The sequence below is a fragment of the Cheilinus undulatus genome, linkage group 8 (genome assembly GCF_018320785.1).
Source record: "Cheilinus undulatus linkage group 8, ASM1832078v1, whole genome shotgun sequence".
NCBI lineage: Eukaryota > Metazoa > Chordata > Actinopteri > Labriformes > Labridae > Cheilinus > Cheilinus undulatus.
In genome coordinates this window covers 44702227-44723831 of record NC_054872.1, presented here as the reverse complement: position 1 = coordinate 44723831, position 21605 = coordinate 44702227, and the positions used below count along the sequence as shown (strand labels likewise).

General features: G+C 37.4%; 2 protein-coding genes across 2 annotated transcripts in view; both read right to left on the bottom strand.

Annotated features, from left to right (window-relative positions):
* LOC121513635 (ubiquitin-conjugating enzyme E2 E1-like) overlaps positions 1–11055 on the bottom strand; it is a 31077-nt gene extending 20022 nt beyond the window's left edge. Inside the window, exons 1-3 of the mRNA XM_041793512.1 lie at positions 10924–11055; positions 4953–5136; positions 2507–2557 (exon numbers count right to left, since the gene is read on the bottom strand). Coding sequence (XP_041649446.1) covers positions 2507–2557; positions 4953–5107 — 206 coding nt within the window. The 5' untranslated portion in view covers positions 5108–5136; positions 10924–11055. The remainder of the gene's footprint in view (positions 1–2506; positions 2558–4952; positions 5137–10923) is intronic.
* Positions 11056–17124: 6069 nt separating this feature from the next.
* ube2e2 (ubiquitin-conjugating enzyme E2E 2) overlaps positions 17125–21605 on the bottom strand; it is a 65508-nt gene continuing 61027 nt past the window's right edge. Inside the window, exon 6 of the mRNA XM_041794452.1 lies at positions 17125–17947. Within this exon, the coding sequence (XP_041650386.1) occupies positions 17850–17947 (98 nt within the window). The 3' untranslated portion in view covers positions 17125–17849. The remainder of the gene's footprint in view (positions 17948–21605) is intronic.

Below are 21605 nucleotides of genomic sequence, written 5' to 3'. Positions count from 1 at the left end.
AGGCTTAACCAATCAGAGATACCTCTGAGACACTCTGGGATTGTAGCTAAAATGATGCCGTTGCCAAAAATTACGAGCAAACCATGTTTCTCTTAAAACGACATGGATAACATATAAAGTTGTGACTTCTACATCGGTGGTCCTCGACTGGTCTAGCCTTAGGGCCCACCAGTGTCTTTAATGACAGATCTTGACCCAAATGTTAAAAAAAATCCACAAAACATAAATATTTAATGAAATATGTTGCAGATCTAATCATGGATGCATCAAAATATATATGGGACGAACCAAATACATTTTTTTACGTCCCAGTTTCCTGTGATAATTGTGTAAATTTTGCCTATGTACCAGAGAGCTTGTGGAATAATTTAAGTGTAAAGGAAAATTCAGCTTTGTTATCCCAAGAGAAGGAGATTAATTAGTTTAAATATTGAGAAATATTTAAATTTACCTATTAACTCTGTAAAACAGAGTAAAAGAAAATGTATGGATGTATGTTCACTAAAGGCCTCAGTATGTCCTGGTCTTGTGTCCCCTTTTTTTCCCAGGCACAAAGTTGTGACCCACTTTTTGGTCTCAACCCACCAGTTGAGAACCATTGTTCTACATGGCCATATGCCATCGTTTAACACTCGTGTAGCTTGGTGTAAGTCTGCCTTGAATGGTTAGCTTATTAAATCTAAAAAGCAAAAAGCAGCATAGACCTGAAAGCTGTGGCTGATGAGGGACAGCAGGAAGGAGGGAGTGGGCCTGTCTTTTTCCCCTTTTCCAGGACTTTCCATGATTTTTTTCAAATTCCAGGGCAGAGGTACAGTATCTAATTTGAAATTCTGTGGTAAGTTATTCTTAGACATTTAGATAGTATTCTAATTGAATGATCTCTTAAATCAAAATGTTTCCTGCACATCTGTTGATTTTTCAGGTTTTGAGGTGATAAAGAAGTAAAACTTAAGTTCTTTGTTGTATGAATATTAAAATGTTTGATACTTTTTCATAGCATGATTTTGAAAAACAATAAAATCTGCGTGAGTTTGGTGATTGTGTAGTATGAGGAAATGCCAGAAGTTTTAAAAATAACAACAGATCATCAAACCTAGCCAGTGCATTCAAGCTTGTAGTCATCAAAACAAGAGTTTCCAAATATCTGGTGCCTTAAATTTCATTTTTGTTGCTGTGGTATGAAAACAGGTGTTGGTATTATTTGAATTTTACTAGTAGAGTATCAAAGTTTGAAATTTTGCTATCATGACAACCTTACTTTGGGGGAAAGTTAACCATCTGTGCATGACATGTGCCTCCCTGCAGCAAACAAACAGCTCTCTCTCTGTAAACACGCTGACTGACAGACTGTAGGCTGTGAGGCGGCAGGTAAAGAGAAAATGATTCCTTTCCAGATTCAGCCTGAGAAGCTGATGTTTTATACATGAGAGCAAGTCTGCAGAAAAATGTCAGCAGCAACAACAACAGAAACTTAAAGCAGATTTTTTTGTGACTGAGAATAAATTGGAAGCAGTTTTCTTTCAGTAAGCAGAAATACTGAGACGCTGTTGATTTTTTGGGGGGCTGGTCTGTGGCCTGAGGTGACTCTTTTGATCTACTGAGCCAGTCGACTGTTTTTCTTTCTCTTTTCAATCAGAGGTCAAGGTCAGGCTCAGCTGCAGCAGAGCAGCCTGCAGCAGGAGGAGATTCAGTGATTCGCCTAAGGACACTGCAGGAGGGAGGACGCCTGCTGTGATGGGAGCATGGACCCAGACCATCTAGTATTTGAAGATAATCTATCAAACCCCAACACTACAGCAAACAGAGCTGCAGAAAGGCTGTCATACCAAAGCACTTAAGCTCAATATAACAAAAAGTCATGGCAGCAAGAAATAACAACCTTCATTTTCTCCTAATCTGCTGAATAATTTCTAAAATGATCACTCTTGTCAAGAAGTGTCAACCCAGAACAAAATACTCAATTTATTATTTGAAAAATGGAAAAAAAGCTTCTAATCATCCCATTTAGGGGATTAAGGCTGTTAAACAGTTCCCATTTTGAATGAGACAAAACAACACCAATGATTTGATCTGCTTTTGTAATTTTCTGTTAAATGTTTCAGCTACACAGGAGCATTTCCAATGACATTTATATTTAAGTTTAACATCCTCTCCTTATAGTAACTTTAATTGCCATAGTCTCCTAGGAAAGTTTTATTCCCTGCAACTTAAAAGGAGGCAATTTTATGCAACATTAAGTTTTGTAAGTACATATATTTGGGTTTAATGGTTATCTCACTTGTTAGTAACTAATAAATAAGAAAAGCTTAGTTATGACAGTGAATCTGCAGATCTTAACTCATTAGAGAAATATTGATTTGAGAGTTAGTATTGCAAAAAAGCAACAATAAACTACAGTACATAAATCCAAAGGTGCAACTAAAAAAAAGGAGAGAAATTGAAGAAATCCTAGTGGCATCTCTTTCAAATGATGACTACCAGGGTTTAAGCTGAGAAACAAACCCACCTGCAGTTTGGCGGAGGGTCCAGTGTGATATCAGCCAGCTCTTTCTGAATCCTGTACACAAAACGAAAACAAAATAAGTCATTTGCCAACACATAAAACCCAATCAATGCTTCAAAGATAGTGGTGCACGTAGATGCAATGGCTCAGTACTGCACGATCCAGATGAATTCATGTTAGCCTGGATGCATATACTGGAAAATAAATGATGAAATTCATGTATATGTGAGTCAGTAAGTGAATGGATCTATGTTCAGTCCAAAATGGTTCATACGGACACAAAATCAAAATTTTCTGTTTTATTGACCGAGTAGTAAAGTGTTTTATTACCATGACAAGCTCTGACTACTAACGTGTATTACTTTAATTACTATACTATTTTAATATCTTATTTATATCTGGGCCACTTTTGGATGTGCAACCAAATTCCGTTGTTTACTTATACAGAGAAAGTAAAGAATTTTAATTCTTGACAAAACCCTTCACTCTTACACTATTATACTGATGTGTATTATGTATTAATGTCAAGTAATTATAATGTTATACAAGTAAAATTTAAGACACTCAGCAGAACAATGCTAGAGTTTGGCGTCTAGGCTGGGCTCTCATTCCTCCTCATAGATTTATTTTACAAGGAGAATTTGAAGATTCATGAGATAGTATCTTAACTCCCCCTTTCCATCAGAGCCCACAGGTGGGTAGTGGGGTGGTGGGGATTAAAAGCACAGGTGCAGTACTGATTTGATGCAGAGCTGGCAATAGGAGAGACTGGGAATCTTGTCAGAGGACTGAATAATGATGCATGTCAAGGGTGAAATCAGTGCAACTCAAGATATCTGCTTTAACTGGTTTGCAGATGTTTCTTCATTAAAATAAAAAAAAATTACCTTTACATGGATGCAACTGTTTTTTGGGATGATAGGTTTAATGTAACAATTTTACAGAAATGTTTGCCAATGTGTTTTTTCATTTTCTAGGGATGCATAATACTGGAATTTGTTGATCTCTGTTATGCAAATATTTACAAATTAATCTTTGCTGCTACCAATATAAATAGCAACATACAAATGTAGTTCAGTCCCAAAACTTCAGCCCCTAAAGCACACTTTAAAGACGAAGGAATGAGAACAAAAAGCTGATGTAGGTCTACTGGTTTTGCTTTTAAGTTTCACAAACTTATTTGTGCATAAGTAGAGCCAATACATCAGTTGTAAATATCGACAAAAAGATTCATATCTGCTGATGATATGGTCAGCTTTTTAGGCAAATAGCTACTGTTACTAATATCATGCTAATAATATTGTGCAACCCTATCCTCTTTGCTTGTTTTGACAGATATGTTCCCTCTTTTGTCTGGAAACAGAGCCCACATTTGTGTCTACAACAAATATAACTTCGAATGAGCACAAATTTAGTCAAACTTATTCATGAAACAACCTTTTGTTCCACATTTTTCAGTATAAAATACTTTTCAAAAACGAGGATAAGTGCATTTTTTCAATTAATTCCAGATCAATTAAGTGGGACCTAGGGTCTTTGAAGGCTTCTATAAATTCACCAAGTACAATAAGCCATCCCCAATTTGCATAGCTCGACCAAGTTCACTATAGGACAGTGCCCTCTAAATGTGACGTATCTTTCTAGGCAGGCTAATACATTATCTTTCAGTCTCTTTTGCAAACAAACCCAATGTTTTCATGGCACCTGTTGCCAACTTACGTCATGTTATATTTGTGCTCAGCTGTGACTTGTTCTCTGAATCAGCAGCCGAGTGTTCCAACTACAGTTATCTGTTTGCAACCACAAATAACCAACACAAACTTAGCCAGCACAACATTTGACTACACAAAAAACATCCACCACTGCCTTATGGGAGTCACATTTCATTTGATGACAGTTTAATGAGTAACAAAATGTAGTGTGCATTTCATTTATTTTATCAGTTTGTGAGTCCTATAGTGCATAATTGTGTTATGAGCACAGATAACACAAAGAAAATGAAACGTTTGGTTATGTTTTCAGAAGAGAAAAGGGAAGATGAGAGAGTATCTTGTGACTTTGTATATGATAGTCTGTTGAAACTGCTATACAAAGAAAAATTAGCATGTGTTCCTCTTCTGAGGATGATATCTACCTATGTGACATCTGGGTAAGGGTGCAAGGTGGAATTTTGCAAGTCTATGCTTGCTGCATCAAAAATTACAGCTGATACTTTCAGTTTGTTGAAATTCTAAAACATTTGTCACATTTTATACTTTTGTCAATATATCCATGCAAAATAATCAACATAACCAATCTGTTAAGCTGCTGAAAGTGTTCATGCCCCTTCACCCCTCTAAACATCTCAAGCTGCAAATACTGAGAAATGAGAAACAAGAGGAACACTTGGAAAAAAGTCTTTGTGATGGTAAGAGGACTGATTATTCAGTGCAAACCGTTTTATTTTTACCTTTTGGCGCTGGTGGAAAGCAGCTTGGAGGTCTTGCTCATGCTGGCTTTGCTCTCCCGTTTCTTTTTGCAAAGCGAGTCCCTCTGTCTGGTTTGGCTGGAGGAAGGCGGTGATGAGGAAGAGCTGGTGCTGGCACGCGAATCCTCATCCGACATACCGGTTTGGATTGGAGAAGAGCCGGGACCTGAGGCAAAAGCAAAGAAAAACACATGATAAGTCACACCGCAGCTGCAAGGGGTGCGGCTGTTGCAGAATAATTTGTAACAGAAGCAGATGCTAATTTATCCTCCAAGTGACCACCACAGCCGACAGGTTTCATAATGCACAAACAACTTTCACCATTTATAAACAATCATTTGCATGTTTTCACAAGCAGCTGCTGCTGACCCACTACAGAGACCAGGGAATATGATGACAAACTTTTATTTACTTGGGTTTTTTAACAACCTTGCTCTTGTAAGAACAGACTAAGAATGATCTTTATTTATAGTAACAAACTTGCCTTGGTCACAAAAATAACACAATACAAAGTCCTACCAGGGAATTTTAAGCCATAATTATGAAATAGAGTCAAAATATTCCATGAAATTCTTTATTATAGGAGGAAATGTGTAAATTATGTGACAAAAAGTCAACATTATGAGACAAAATGGTAAAATTAAATTATGCCAGAGATTACGAGTTAAAAAGATAAATCACAAGAGAAAGAGGTGGGATTAGGAGGTAAATAATAATCTCAAATTCTGGTTAGAAAATCACAATTATGTGACATTGTTTCTAAAATATGAGCTAATACATGATTGTTGGATAAAAGGTTTAAACTTTATAATTTCATTACACTATAATGTCATTTTTATGACCCACTTTTAAGTCTTATTTAGAAATTGACTTCTCTCACATAACTGATAGTGTTGTAATTATCATTTCATTATTTGCATGCTATTTCATAGTTTTGGCTCATTCAAACTTGATAATTTAAGCTTTTACTTCATTACTGGGACTTTTAGCTGTGATTTCCTTTTCTCAAAATCCTTTCTTTTCATTTTTTTGTGAGCTACTGTTCTGACAAACTTATCTCATAATTTTGACTCTTTATCTCAAGGTTGACAATCTCCCTTGTAATTATCACTTAACATACAATGTTTGCTTTTTTCATGACTCATCATCATCAATCAGTATTTGTTTAGCTGCAATTCATACCAGTGTGACCTCAAGGCACTACAAAGTGGGCAAAGTTTAAACTTAACTGTTTGTTAGATAACTACCTTTAAATCTCATAACGATATCTTTTCTCAAATGACTTCTTCTTATCACAAAATGAGAACTTTCATACACAAATTACTTGTACTTTTGACCCTTTGATTAATTATAAAAAAATGATCATAGGGCTAATATTATCATCAAGGCAGAGTTGTGGTCTAACTCGTCTATTTTGGCCATTTGCCTGGGTAAATTTCACACCACTGTATGTAAATATAAACCGATCTGCCTTGACATGATGACCACCTTTAATTTAACCCATGGAACAGTTCGATATTATCTGTATGATAGCAGTATCAGCAGATATTAGCTTAAAAAATGAATTATCCGCACTGGTAGATATGAAGATTTCTGCTGATATTTATAACCAATATTTTGGGTATAAAAACTGCCTACATCAGCTTTAAATATTGGCCATACAAACAAGTTAGAGGAGTTTTAGTCTGAGCCAACAGCCCTACATCAGTTGAAGTCTTTTTATGATCATCATCATTCCTTACACTTTTATAGTGTTTCTTTAGAGCTAAAATTTTTTCATCCTCAAACTTTAAGTTGTATTTTTTAAGGACTGAGGTTTTAGGTCCAAACTTCATTTAAATATTGGCTAAAATTGTTTTGTAAACACCGGCAAATTCCAATATTGTGCATCCCTAGTTCTATCATTAAGTTCTACTTCAGCATCTCCACTTAAAGTTTCATTTGACATGGTCAGAAAGGTGACAGGGCTACTTCATGCTTATTATTAAGGATGTGGCAGCTTGAGGGCTTTATATCAAAGGTGTGTCTCATATGAGGTTTATATACACTTCCTAGGTCAACTTCAAGGACCCCTAAGGTGCGTTTTAAGCTTTCTCAGCACATTTTAGCTGTGATAATTCTGTATACAGTGTCTTTACCCCAAAATATTAACTTCCTCATTGTAAACTGATATGATTCTCATACACTCAAATGTGTTGTGTAATTGCATTCTGCATGATTTTCAGGAAAATCTTCATGTAGATGTGAATATGATGACTCATGAATGCTGATGAGTAATACCTCAGGTTTATCTGATTACAGCTTGATTTTCTTCATTAGATGAGCACAGTTTTCCAAACCTTATTTCATAAATTACTGTACAGGGTTTCTACACATTTTAAGAAATTCTAATTTAAGCTTTTTAAAAGACCTTTTTAAGACCTAGCCAAACAGTCAAAACTTAAAGGCATGTGAGATTTCTAAGCAAACACAGACCAGGGCTGAATTTTCTGACTTAATGAACCATTTATGAAATGTCAAATGGTTTAAGGTAAACTATTTTTGGATCATAAATACTCGACTTTGATTATTTCCACCACATCTGATGCCTGTATTCTATTGATATGCCCTATAGTGGTATTTATCATAACATATTTCAGCAGATGTGCTAAGCTGCTTCTAAACAATAGAGCCATTAAAAAGCAGAATAATGCTTTTAGACAGGGAAGACCTATGGGCTGCACAGATTTCTAACCTGGTTGCTCAGACGTTGAGGAACTGGAAAAATGTTTTACAGCAGTATAGAGGGTATTTAATCACAGTGAGCCAAATAAAATCAGAGAGGATCTGGGAGTCCTAACACTGACTTCGGGAGAATATTTATGCAAGAGTTTGTGGATTTTTCCTCCAATATTGCAATTTAACATGCAATAATTATTACATTCCTTATCTTGTGTATTTCTCAACAAACAAGCAATAAATCATCCAATATTACAACACAGTATTTAGTAGACTGAATTGAGGCTGATCAACTTTGAAAAAATATCTTATTGTGAATATTTTGACTCATTACAAATTCGATATGAATTGTTGCATTGAAGGGAATAATGATTTATGTCTCATTTTTAATAAGACAAACATATAAAAATGAGAAAAGTAGGATTTTTGTAATTTCTTGAACAAAAAAAAACTTGGATATTTACATAATAGAATAACATCTCTGCCTCAAACTGGTATTTTTAAACACATATCAGCGCAAAAATATTGCACCTTGTGTGATTTGAAAACTACAGTGGGGCATATTGTGATTTTATCTAAATTTTGACTAAGTGCCCAGCTCTATTTTAAAATAGTCTAAGGCTGGCTAGAAAATGTAAGACTCAGACTTTTTAAGGCATAAAAGTCAAAATGTGCAATTTTATACTATTCAATGCTTTTCAATGATATGTAGGAACCCCAGTTGTAAATTTTTTTATTCTAAACACCCTCTAACTCAGTGGTTCTCAACTGGCCCGGCCTTAGGACCCACCAGTCTGTCTTACAACAGACTGCGACCCAAGTTTCCAAAAAATTTTCAACTACGCATGTTTAGTTAATTGAATATGATATTAAAAGGGAGAGGGACAAAACTAACAAATTTTAAACCCTCTTTCCTCATCATTTTGTGTCTATTTTCCAGAGAACTTATGAAATTACTTCATTATCAAGGGAATAGTGGCCATTTATTGCAAGAAGAGGAGATAAATTAGTTGAAATATTAATAAAACAGTTAAATTGAACCAATTCCACAGTAAAACAGGGTAAAATAAAAGTTAATGATGCTAGTTCAATAAGGACCTCAGGACTTTTGCCACCATTTTTCTTCAGACACCTAGTCATGACTTTGGCTGGGCAATTTATCGCAATATGGCCTGCTGCAATTTACAAATCGCAGAAGTTGCAATATTTCTTTAACTTGAAATGTGTCAAAATACCAGTTTAATAGTTTTTTTTTGCAGTGATTTTAAGCATATTATGCAAACATTCAAGTATCATTTTTTATAATGGTTTACATAAATCCTCCTTTTTGTGTTTTATGTATGTTTTTCTTAATCAAAATGAGTGACATAAAAATGACAATGCCCTTTAACAAAGCAAATGACTACACATTTGCAAAATGAGCAAAAATAATTCACTCATTCTATCTAAAACTTATGAAGCTTAGCATTACTTCATGAAAGTCATACCTCAGCTGATAGCCAGCTTCACCTCCCCCATCCCAGCTGCCTCCTTTATAGCTTAAAGCTTGTTGTACCCCCATATTCAGATTCATGCTACTATGTATTAATTGCTTCTGAAAAAATTTCATTGTTTTCAATACACATGGTCGTATTTATAGAATTATTTATTGCTTGAATTTGTCAAAAAATACATAAGATAGACCATAGGATAAACCAATATAAAAACACAATCACAATATTGGGGAAAAAAATCGCAATGAGATTAATTTTGCAAATCAATTAGCCATAGTCATGACCCATTGAAAACTGCTCTGCGACCCACATTTAAGTTCCGACCCACCAGTTGAGAACCACTGCTCTAATTTACTTTATTTCTCTATCTGATACTACTCCATCTGATAGCTATTTTCCTCCATGAGAGGCATAAAATTACAATTTCGAGCTCTTTCGAAGACTCCAAAACCCAGGCAGCTGTCAAAACTATATGATGTTGTGTTATAAGTGTACATTAAGGGAGCAAAACATCAGGAACACTAACATACAACTAACTTCAGCTCATAACCACCCACTACAGCTGCAATAATACAAACAAAGTGCAACCATGTCAATGAAGTCTGAAGTTGCTGGAGCTTTGTTTAAGTAGAGCTTGTAGTATAACAGCTGTATTTGGTTGTAGTAGCTTGTGGTCATAATGCTGGCAGGCATAGTCTACACTTACAAAGACCTAATCCACCATGAGCACAGCAACATTCAGCACCGTTACAGTGGTGGGTAGATGCCTTATAACAGGCAGAGACCTCGAGCAGAACCAGACTCATGTTGAACAGCCATCTGCCAAAGCAGCGCTGGGCTTTGGCAGTAAAATAGATGGAGAAGGTAAAGATGGATAGGATTTAATATTACAGGCATTATCTGAATACTACCAGGGTTATTATCGGGTTTACCATCTATTCGTGGTGGTGTCCTAAACTGGCTGTCCCATCATTGTTAGAGGTTAATTTGCGTACACAGCCATTAGCTGCAGCACTTGTTTTGCGCACATTTAAACGTTCGCAATGTTTGCGTGATGGTGCACGCGCTGTCTTTAGCGGACGAGCTAGCTAACCGTTCACACCCGTGTGAAATGAAGTTAACCGTTCAACAACTGTTAACTCCCGCTGTTACATCGAAATTACACACTAATAAATACGAATATAGATGATCGTTTTGATGACCCCCTGCCCTTAAAAACATAAAGCGACTGCTACCTGTAAATAGCCCCCCCACCACCACCTCCACACCTTCTTAACTCCAACTGGCAACGAACACCCAGGCCTAATGACTTCAGGGATACGACTACTTCCTGGAACGGCGTGCGGTGAGGCTGCTTGCTAAGCATCCTTCACAAGTGAACCCACACGCCGGTAGCCCTTAAGAATAAAACAACCATCGATTGACTTAGATGTTACGCCTTACTAAAGGGCTATGCCTCTTAAGAGTACCGACGTATTTTCGAGACTAAATGTGACAATGACTCGTTTAAGACAGCAGCCAAGAACCGCTCCGATCCAGCACATAGCCGGAGCCCATTTTCCGTGAGACCTACTAACCACGATCGTGTTGTTTGTTTGCTTGTCTTTCCTGCGTGTGTTCCTTCAAATCGACCCTCGACTCTTCCTGGAAACATACACGACCAGTAGAGCTTCTCGTACACGTACACTGCGTGGTAAAATATCGATGTTTTATGACGTATTTTGCTCGCTAATCAAACTTACCCAGTCTATTGTGTCTGGACCTCCGCCACAGTCTTGGCTGGCTGCTGCCTGTCGCCCTCTGCGGAACGGAAGTAGCCTACCGCGGCTGCAGTGGGCTGTGCGGCACCGGTCCTACTCTGGAAACACAACAGCCTACATCTTTTTTAGTTTCAAACTCACTGAATCAGCAATAAATATGTTTATTCTACCCATTTAACATAGTCTATCTAATTCAACATCTTTTTACTTTTACATGTTTACAACATATAGGGCAACAGTTGCAACAGGAGGTGGAACTTGGGAACTTTGAGGCATTTCTGTAGTTTTTCATGACACGAGCGACATGAATAAGACAATAAAATGCATAGACAGAAAGATAGAGATGTTTAATTTTTCAGATAACATGACTGAATTGTAGCTTTTCAGAGCTTTTTCATAGAGCTTTTTCAAATTCAGAGCAATCTTAAGATTTAAAGTGCCGGGTAGCAGGTGGATTACCCCACACAATAGGGCTGGGCAATTAATCATGCTTCAATTTCAATTAGGATTTCAGCTCCCCGCAATCATGAAGACGAGATAATCAAGATTAAACAATTACTGTGTTGCGTGCCATGCAGCCTCGTCTTGGTCCATTGGTTTTGTCATGTGTGGTAAATAGAGCGCACCCTGCCTTGCTTTACAGCACAGCGTTGCTCTGCCCCTCCAACTAAAACAGCTCTCAGTTTAATTTAAGTGAGGAGCAGAGGAAGCTTGGGCACATAGTTTGAAAAGTAAGAGCTAAAGAAGATGACAGAAAGGAGGACAAAAGGGGAAAACAACCTCAGTCAAAAGGAACCCTTGTGGTTTTAGGGACTTAAAGTCTTTTACACACACAGTCATTTATTTTCAGAAACATTTTTCTAGTCGGTGATCCATTTAAAAGACACACTCATACCTTGCACATCAATTCCATTGCATTTGTTTTATCTGCACTACCAAAATTTACAGAATGGGGCAAATGTTTTGAACTGGAATAGACAAAAAAGTGATGATTCTGTGAAGGGGCAAAGCCAGGGGAGTTGAATATCTGGGGCTTAGCCCAATTTAGGAAGACATGCTACCTTATCAGGTAGTTAATTTCACTGTTTTAAAGCTGTTTTAGATACAATTATAGATTTAGAATGACAACAATTGAACATCATTTAGGCAAAAATAACACAGTTCCACGTAAAGTCTTCCTTTAGAGGCAACATCATTTTTAATATGTAAATATTTTCATATTGTCTGTATCCTTTTGAACACGTTGATAACCATTCATTTCCACTTCTGCCTCCTAAAAAGGGATGGATTCAGTCTTTTTTTATGTGGTTGTGAGCACCAATTTCTGCCTTCATCTATTATGTACCATGTTTGACATCCAAATAATGCACAGGCAAATCAAAGTGTTTCAGTGAGGTATCAGAGTAAAGTGCAGAAAATGAAACTAAGCCTATGTTCAGTCATGAAGGGTATGGACATTTACTCTTTGAGATCTCGACATGACCAGTGGCCGGGATAGTCGACTTCCCTGTCTTGTGCTGTCGGCTTGTCTTCAGAGTGCATTCATACAACCAATCCAGCTCTTCAGTGTTAGGGTCCAGATCTTCAGATGGCCACCCAGCATCATGCCCTGCATCCTTCACCACGGCCACCACCCGAGTCACCTCCTGTCCACCGTCTAGACTCCAGAATGGGGGTTTCCCATCCTGCTGTTGGCCTTGAATTCACAAAGACAAATGATGGAGTCTAATCAAAGACAAGGGAAATTTCTTATTTTCTACAATATAATCACTCAAAAAAGCCTCTCCTGACTGGAACTGTGTCATTCTTCCTTTTTTTTCCTAGAAGGACTCTGACCCCGCTCTGAATTGCCCTCTCACACACTCTAGCTTTGGTTTGCATGATGTCCCAGAGGGATGATGTGTGACTTTTTCATCATTCGACCCCGTGCTGTGTTTGTTTTCCTTGTGTCACATCTGTTTTGTTCCATCAGTTTTGCACAATAAAAAAAAAAACCCTGGTAGTGGATATTTAGCTTGGATTACCAAGGCTCTGGAAGTAGCAAAGAGCAAATGAATAATAAACCATTATCAGTCAGTCATTTATGGAAGCCTGAAGAGGCCACGTCTCACTACATTCTACTGTACTCCATAGTACAGCAAAAACATATGTATGGAAATCCTTCTCTATGAATAAAAAAAGTAAAATGTGGAAGCAAGGCTGTTCTAAAGAAATAAAAGAAAGAATTCTAAGTCATTAAAATGGTAGAAAAAGTAAAAATTATGATATAAAAATGAAAAATTATGAGATAGTCATTATTATGAATAAAAAGTCAAAATTATGATACAAAAAGTCACTATTATGAGAAAAGTCAATATTACGTATGAGAAAAAAAAAGTCAAAATTCTGAGATAAAAATTCAAAATTATGAGACATAAAGTCATAATTAGAAGAAAAGTTAAAATTATAAGATAAACAGTAATAATATTGAGGTTAAAAGAAAACAGATGAGGTAAGAAGTCACAATTATGAGATAAAGTCATAATTATGAGATGAAAAGTCAAAATTATGAGATAGAAAGTCATATTTGTGAGATCAAAGTCAAATTTATGATACAAAAAGTCACAATTATGAGATAAGTCAAAAATATGAGATTAAAAAGTCAAAATTATGAGTTGACTTTTTATCTCAAAATTATAATTCACTCTCTCATAACAATGACTTTGGATTCTTCTTTTTGTTAATTGCCTATGACTTTCACATTTTTCTTTTTCAGTGTTAGAAATGGGCTCTCATTCATATGAGTCCAGGTTATTTTCTAAACTTCTTGTGCATTGATGCTACATCACATACAGCAGACACCATAGTCTATTATTTTCCCCTGATTCCACCACAGTTTAGGCCTGTAATTTTCTGCTATCAGTGTGTCCAACCAATATCTGTCATGGCTTTAAAACCAGTTGTGATTTAATTGACTGAGTTAAAAGCTGAACTATATCGGTGCACATATTTGGAAGTGTGTTTAGGAGGCAGAGATATGTGTGTCATGTTGTGCAGACAGGTTTGTGAGAGGCTCAAACAACCAAAAAACACCCATTAAATATGAAGTGCTAATTAAAATCTACCCACAAGAGCAATTCCAGTCATTTCCCATCACTCACATAAAATGATTTGGAAAACATGATGAGCTTTTTGTTATATTTGGTTGCTATTGTTGTAATGGTGCTTCAGCAATGACTAAATTGACCACAGAAACTGAAAACCACTGCTGTGAATCACATCTGTGCACACAGCTAAGAATTACTCATGCTTATTATTGCCATAGGTCCAATAAGTGGAAAATATTGATTGCATGCTGCAGTTAAAGAGCCTGTTTTTACAGTTTAAAGGGCAAAGTGTGGGTATCAAAGAGTTTTTTTTATAAAGAGCAGCCATCACATGCTACTAGAACCTTCTAATTTGAACTGTATCTAGTACAATTACCAATAAATTACATATTAAGAGATTTGTAGGTGGAAAGAGTGCCTTCCTGCAGGTAAATGAGCAGCGAAGTACACTATGTACCTTTACCTGGTGGCGGATATGTGTGTTGAAAAGGTTAATAAGGTAATCTTGTCACATTGTGAACACTGCTGTGTCAATATTTTAACAAGTGCTCACCTTTAACCCCTCTTAAGTCTTATTTAATGCGTTCAGAAGGCTGTTACTGAGTGATTCGTACATTTAGATACAGCATGGCAGGACACATATACTTTTACTTATTTCAGCTCTCACTAATGCAGGTATGATGGCAGCCTGCAGGCTTCACAGGATTCAACATTCATCCTATTATCCATGCAAACCAGCTGTCATTAAAAAGTTGAATTCTAAGAGTTTTCTTTTTAAATTTTGTTTTTTTTTTAAAAAGGGTTCAAACTGGAGAGCAAAATCTGTTAAAATATAAAAACAGAAAGCCGAAAGGACTGATTCAAGAGCTGACTCAGTCCTTTCCTTCAAAGCTTTTGCTCTATGACTAATTTATAAAGCCAAAATCGCAAACTGCCAAGCGGGCTCTGATTTGAGTATGAACGAGTACAACAACCGAGGCTTTTGTCACCAGGTCCATTATCTCTGTTTTGAATAAGTGTGATATTACATTTCAAAACTTCACACTTTCTCCCTAAAACCCATTTCTTCTTAAAATGAAATACTCATTATCTTCAATTCCCTCCACGGCAAACAAGCTTCTCAAATAATATAAACATGTCTCTAACAAGGTGATTTTGACAGAACTGTCATGAACCTGCACAAAACTAAAGAATCAAGAGGAGTTAATGAGTTCTGTGAAGTTAGGAGAGAGCCAAATGATAGCTTTGATGCTTTGGTGTCTGTCATTTGGTTCATGTAACTCTGCTGTTTTAAAATAAATCTGCTACTCAAACTGCTGAACAGTGGTGCAGTGGTTAGTGCTGCTACCTCGCAGAAAGAAGGTTCCTGGTTTTCCCTGTGCATGTGTCGGTTCTCTTCAAGCACTTCAGCTTCTTCCCACAGTCTAAAGAAATGCTCATTAGACTAATTAGTGATTCTAAATTACCTGTAGGTGTGAGAGAGTCAGCCTGGATGTTCGTCTCTGTATGTCTTGGCAACAAGGCCAGGGTGTAACCTGCCTCTCGCCCAATGACAACTGAGATCAGCTCCAGCCACACTGACCCCAAAAGTTAAAAATGGTGTAAATGGATGGAAGTCCCAGATTGTACAAAGAAGTAAGCTACAAAAGTAAAGGTGATATTATGATCTTATTCTTAAGACTACACAAAAAAATGTTTTCATTTGCAGAGGCTATAGTCCTGGATCCTGGCCCTGTTTGGCACATGTCTGTCCCAACTCTCTTCCCCCATAGTTTCTCCCATTCTTCAGCTGTCGTATCTTATAAAGGCAAAAAGTGAAAAAAAAAAAATGTGTGGTTCTCCTGTTTTTTTTGCTGCCACCTACTTGCAAAGCACTCTGGAATCACTCACAGCCTTAACCTCGAAGGGAACTTTTAACAGCTTTTCTCTCTCACTATGTTACAATGATCCTTGGAACCAAAATGTTGGTTTTCTGTTTAGTAACCATTCCAAGTGGGGAGCAGTTTTAATTGAATAAAATCTTTGATTCAAACAAAAAGCAAGCAACAGAGGTGGGCAGAGCTGAGCTGTGAGTCTCTGGTCTCTATTCTACTCTGAAATGTCTAGTAGGGCCACAACATCACTGGGCTGGGGGGATGAAGGGCTTTACAGGGGAAGCTTGGGTAACAGACATGATAGAGAAGAGTCCTGGTCCATCACAAGAAATCAGCACAAAACATGCATGAGGTACAGCAACAGAAGGGCAGCTTCCTGTAGCAGTCAACACTTCCTTACGTGGCAGTTTACAAATGACAAATAAGCAATGAAGTCATCACTAAAATTAATCACTTCTCTACCTTTGGAAACTGTTGGAAATATTCGAGATAATGATAAATACTCCACAAAAACATACAAGTAGCATAGGTTTTTATTCCATTAGGGGCACAGATAGGCTAGTGGTTATTTTGCACCCCATGCACATGGGCAGGCTGGGTTCAAGTCCGGACTGTGGCTCCACTCTACTCTCATCCCTGTTTCCCATTTAGCCCAATGTCCTCCACTATCAATAAAAGCATATATTTTTAAATTAATGTGAACATTTCAGTGCAAAAATTCAACATATTGTACCTTTAAATGTACTTGACACTGAGCAGTTTCATCACAGTAGCAACAGTTCTTCAGCACTCAGTAAACAGGCCCTCTGAGTTGTGATCAAGATCTACGAACAAAGACATCTTAAAACTGAATCACTGCCAAAGCACAATCATTCCCTTCTATCTAAACAATCTGACAGAGATCCACTCATCAGTGCCTTTCATATCCTGCTCATCTCACACCTCCTTTAAGAGGTAATAAAAGCTTCATGTTACAGCAGGAGTCATAATGAGACGCACTGAACTCTAGCAGATATATGATATGAGTTTGACTTTATAGGAGCTGAAATATCCGATTGTAAAGCTTTATAATTGTGCCTGTGTAAAACATAAAAGCAGACAGAGAGCTGGAGTTAATGGAGGATCACTGAATAGGTGTAAATATTTGTGTAGATGTTGTGGATATTTGTGAGGCTGCAGTCAAACACAAAAAAATCCCAGACAGAGCCGAGCATTTTTTTTTTTCTCACAAGCCGACCACAGTGTGTTTTATTGGGTGCTTCAGTAATACAAGTGCACAACAAACCACTCTGCAATTGCAGAGGTGGCGGGTAGCCAGTAAATATACAAGTCCTGCCTCTTTCACAGGCAGACCTATACTTTTGTGGTCTGCCTCAAAAGCCTTTGAAAAAATACATACAGTACAAACAAAATCAGAGGAAGTTAAAAAGCATGAAGGAATCCATCGACGCAAACCTTTCTGTTTCATGCAGATACCAGATATCGATGACAAATACAAAATAAAAAAAAACAAAGCAAATCGTCTGCATGTTTGTTCCAGGTGCTGCTAAGAAAATGAGAATACATACTGTATAGCCAGAGGACGATGTGTATGATAATTATAATATTCTGTGTTTTTTCTCCAATACAATACTTCCAACATTCAGATATTGGAAAATAAAAATCCCAATCTACTCTTTGTATAAAAAAGAAGCTTTCAAGTCAACAAGGAACAAAGGACATTTTTTTTCTTGTTTCAGTTTTTTTCTTTTTTACACAGAAAAGGTAGATAAAATGTCGGGGAGGCGGTGGAGGAGGAGGAAGAGGGGGTGATAGGAGGGCGGGTTTACCGTTGCACTTAGTGAGTGTGCTTTGACAGACTAATAAGGGTGAGAGCGAGAGGTAGAGAGAGGTACAGTGAGAGGGGAGAGAGGGAGGTAAAGGGGGGTGGGCTCTCGGCAGGGGGAGTCTATGTGGCGTATCTCTTCGTCCATTGTTTGGCTATTCTGTCATGCTCTGTTCTGTTGGTCAGGTACTGTGTGGCGATGCTTCCCACCAGAGGGTCGGCTGAAAGACACAAAGAGACAGAGAGTGTATTTAAAGCACTGAGTATCTTCACCAGCAGAAATAATTTTAAAAAATGCAAAATGAATGTGAGACTTGTTCAGCTTGTTAAGGTTATTTAAATGTTTGTAAATGAGGAGGGTTTGTTTTATCATATAAAGCAGGGGTTCTCAATGCCAATGGATGTTGGCAAAATCATGGTCTATTGTAAAGTCAAGCTGTGATAACCATATTATATACTTAGCCTGCTTTTTTATTATTCTTTTGTGCTGTAGTAAATAACCTTCTTAAAAATGTAAATCCTTTTTCTTAAAAACAAAATTAAAATGAGTTAAAAAAGGTGGAAAAACTGGTTTAAACTGGTTAAAATTGGTTAACTGAGGCAGAAAAGTTGGCAGAAATTGGAAGAAATGTGTTCAACTGGCAAAAATGGGCACAACAAATACTGTAATGAGGGTAAAATGACAAAAATGGGCATAAAAAGTGGTTAACATAGGCAGTAATGGGTCAACAGAGGCAATAATAGGTGGTGGCAGAAACTGGTTTAGAAGTGGCAAAAGCAGTTAGAAAAAATGTAGTGGAAAGGGTTTAAACTGACAAAAAATGTAGCAAAAATGTATTAAAATTGGCAGAATTTGTGAGAAAAAGTGATCAAAGTGGGTTAAAATTTGGCAAAATTGGTGTAAGGTGGCAAAAGTGTTGATTAAAAAATATTCCTTTTTAAGGCGTTTAGAAACCCCCTCTGTGGTCCAGTGTCTCTGGACCCCCACATTGAGAACCACAGATATAAAGGATTGAAATTCCACTGGATCCATTGGAGCAAACCAGGGAGCAGAGTTTTCACTTTCAATTTTATAATACATTTTATTCATAAAGCACTTTTTGAAACTCCAACACTGTACAACAGCTTAAAAGATAAAAGGAAAGCAGCATAACACACGTGTAAAGGCAACAAGACAAACAAGCATGCAGACAAACAACAAAAATTGACAAAACAACAGCAGAATCCCACATTAAAAGTTAATTCAAAAAGGTGAGTCTTGAGCAGTGATGTGAATGTAGAAAAGTCTGTGCAGTCTTGGATATGTTTTAGGAATGAGTTCCAGAGGGAGGGAGTTATGGAGAAAGCTCTGTCCCCCCAGGTTTGGTGCTTTAAAAACTTGATTTCAAGAATAATAATAAAAAAAGCCCCAAGACTGTTTTTCAATGAAGTTCAGAAACTTGAAAATGAAACTGAAGGCCCAAAACGAAGGGTTTTTACTTACTATTGGTAGATTTAAGACATATACATAGGCAGGATCATGAGGATTTGGACATGGATACAATATCTTAGTGTTTTGACAGACTGCTGTTCAACATGAGTCTGGTTCTGTCAAGGTTTATGCCCGGAAAAGTGAAGTTTTTCCTCACACTGTAACTATGCTAGATGTTGCTTAAGGTCAGCTCAGACTACACAGTGTTTTTGGTCTTTCATGACCGCACCATGTCAGACTATGGAACAAAACTCTGGTCCCATTTTGGCCAACAGCCTCATGGGGGGGGGGTTGGTGGTCAAAGAGAGTGAATCATAGCTACAACAGAAGCGCTCTGTGTGATTCTAGCCGGCTTTTGCTCTGACAAAAAGGAAACAAAAAAAAAAAAAAAAAAAAGAGACAATTATGGACTCCTACTGATGCATCGAGAGGAGCTCTGGACCGGCTCTCCTTCAAATGTAACATGAGGTTTGACTGTGATGAAATGTCAGGAAAATCACTGTGTGTACACAAAAATCCAGAAGGGACAAAGAGCAGGGACTTATTGAAAGTCACTCTGGTAAATGATGTTACATAGATAAGTAGTAAATGCTCTCCTATTGGTAATTGTCAGGATACATGCCAGGTTAGATTGTCAAACTAAATGACAATGCGAGAAAAACTCGGACATGCTAGTCTTGCTGGGCGTCTTTCATTCCTGATGCTCACAATCAGGCTCGATGTTTGACGCTGAGCTTCAAAAATGCAGTGGTGCCAAAATCTGGCTGAATTTGTGCGGTATGAGCTAGCCTTTCATACTGAGCTTATAGTGATTATGTTGGGTCTTACTTTATAAATCATGTACCAGAGAGTATGGCCTAGACCTGCCCTCCTTCTAAAGTGTCTTTGAGACATCACTGGCTATGAACTGGGGCTGTACATATAAAGTCTGATTGATGGGTGTAGTCTCAGTCATGACATGCACTGGTTCCTAAAGAGGCAGTTTAAACTAGAACAATAGTGGCTGTCGTATCCTGCATCTTAACTTGTGGTCAATTTAGAAATAAGAGAAAAAGATGAAGAAGATTAGAAGAACTGGAGCTGCAGCAGGTGTTGAGCCTCTTGGCAAACAACTATAACACACCCACAGATCAGATCAGCCATCCCACTAACTATGCACATTCATGAATATCTTATGAGATGAGTAATAGTTACCAAATCTGATCTCAGTCAGGATTTTCAGCATGTTTAGTGTGCTGATTTGTAGTCCAAGATGCACTGACCAATCACATGTCAGCGACTTTCTGGTATAAAGGTAAAATACGCCATTTGGAAGAAAACAACCCCGCAGAGCCTTACCCACACTACTGACACACCAGTTCTGACCAGTAGAAATTTAACAAGTCTCTGTACACAGATATCTGCATGAAAATAGAGCTAAAAATCCATTATGAATCAACCATTTAAACATGGACAACCAATCAGCTTGACAAGCTTAACAGTGTTTAGATTCCCTTACTAAAACACGTAAGATGTCATCGATCTTATCCATCCATCCATTTCTAGACCACTTATCATGTTGGGGGTCACAGGGGGCTGGAGTCTATCCCAGTTGTCATTGGGCGAGAGACAGGGAACACTCTGGACTGGTCGCCAGTCAATCACAGGGCTGACATAAAGAGACAGACAACCAGGTATGCTTACAATCACACCTACGGGCAATTTAGAGTCACCAATTAACCCAATGAGCATGTTTTTGGTGGTGGAGGAAGCTGGAGAACCCCGAAGAGAGCCCACACATGCACAGGAAGAACACGCAAACTCCGCACAGAAAGGCCCTGACCAGACCCCTGCACCACTGTGAAGCCCATCGATCTAATCCCTAAGATTACAAAATAAAGTTGTGTTTATCTCCCCTTGAGGACAGGCTAGATGAAGCTTGACTTTTAACAAATCTGAATCATGAGGTTATTACTTTAAACTTTGTTTCACTTGATTGTGAGTAGATCACACTGAATTAAGTTTCTTTTTTAGGCTCACACCACTGAGTTTAAGTGTGATGTCCATAGGTGGAGTAAGGGGGGTTTCAGCCCTGAATATTTTCTCAAAAGCCCTGAATCTTTTCAGTTGGTGAAAGTATTTTTCAATCATCAATAACAAATGGGCATGGATATTTCATTCTTGTAGACAAACTAAATAAAATCAACCTTTTTTATTTGACCTCGAAGACGTACAGCAATATAAAACATTCTTTTGATATTTTCTGTATTTTAAAAGTATATGTAAATCTAGAACCCTACATTTAGGTTTTTCTGCTCTTTTTAAAAATGAATAGTGCCACTTTTAACATTTTCACTAAATTCATTCCATATATGTTAAAAAAAAGAAATAACAGACAGTTTCTGTATGTATAAAGACAGAAGAAGGAA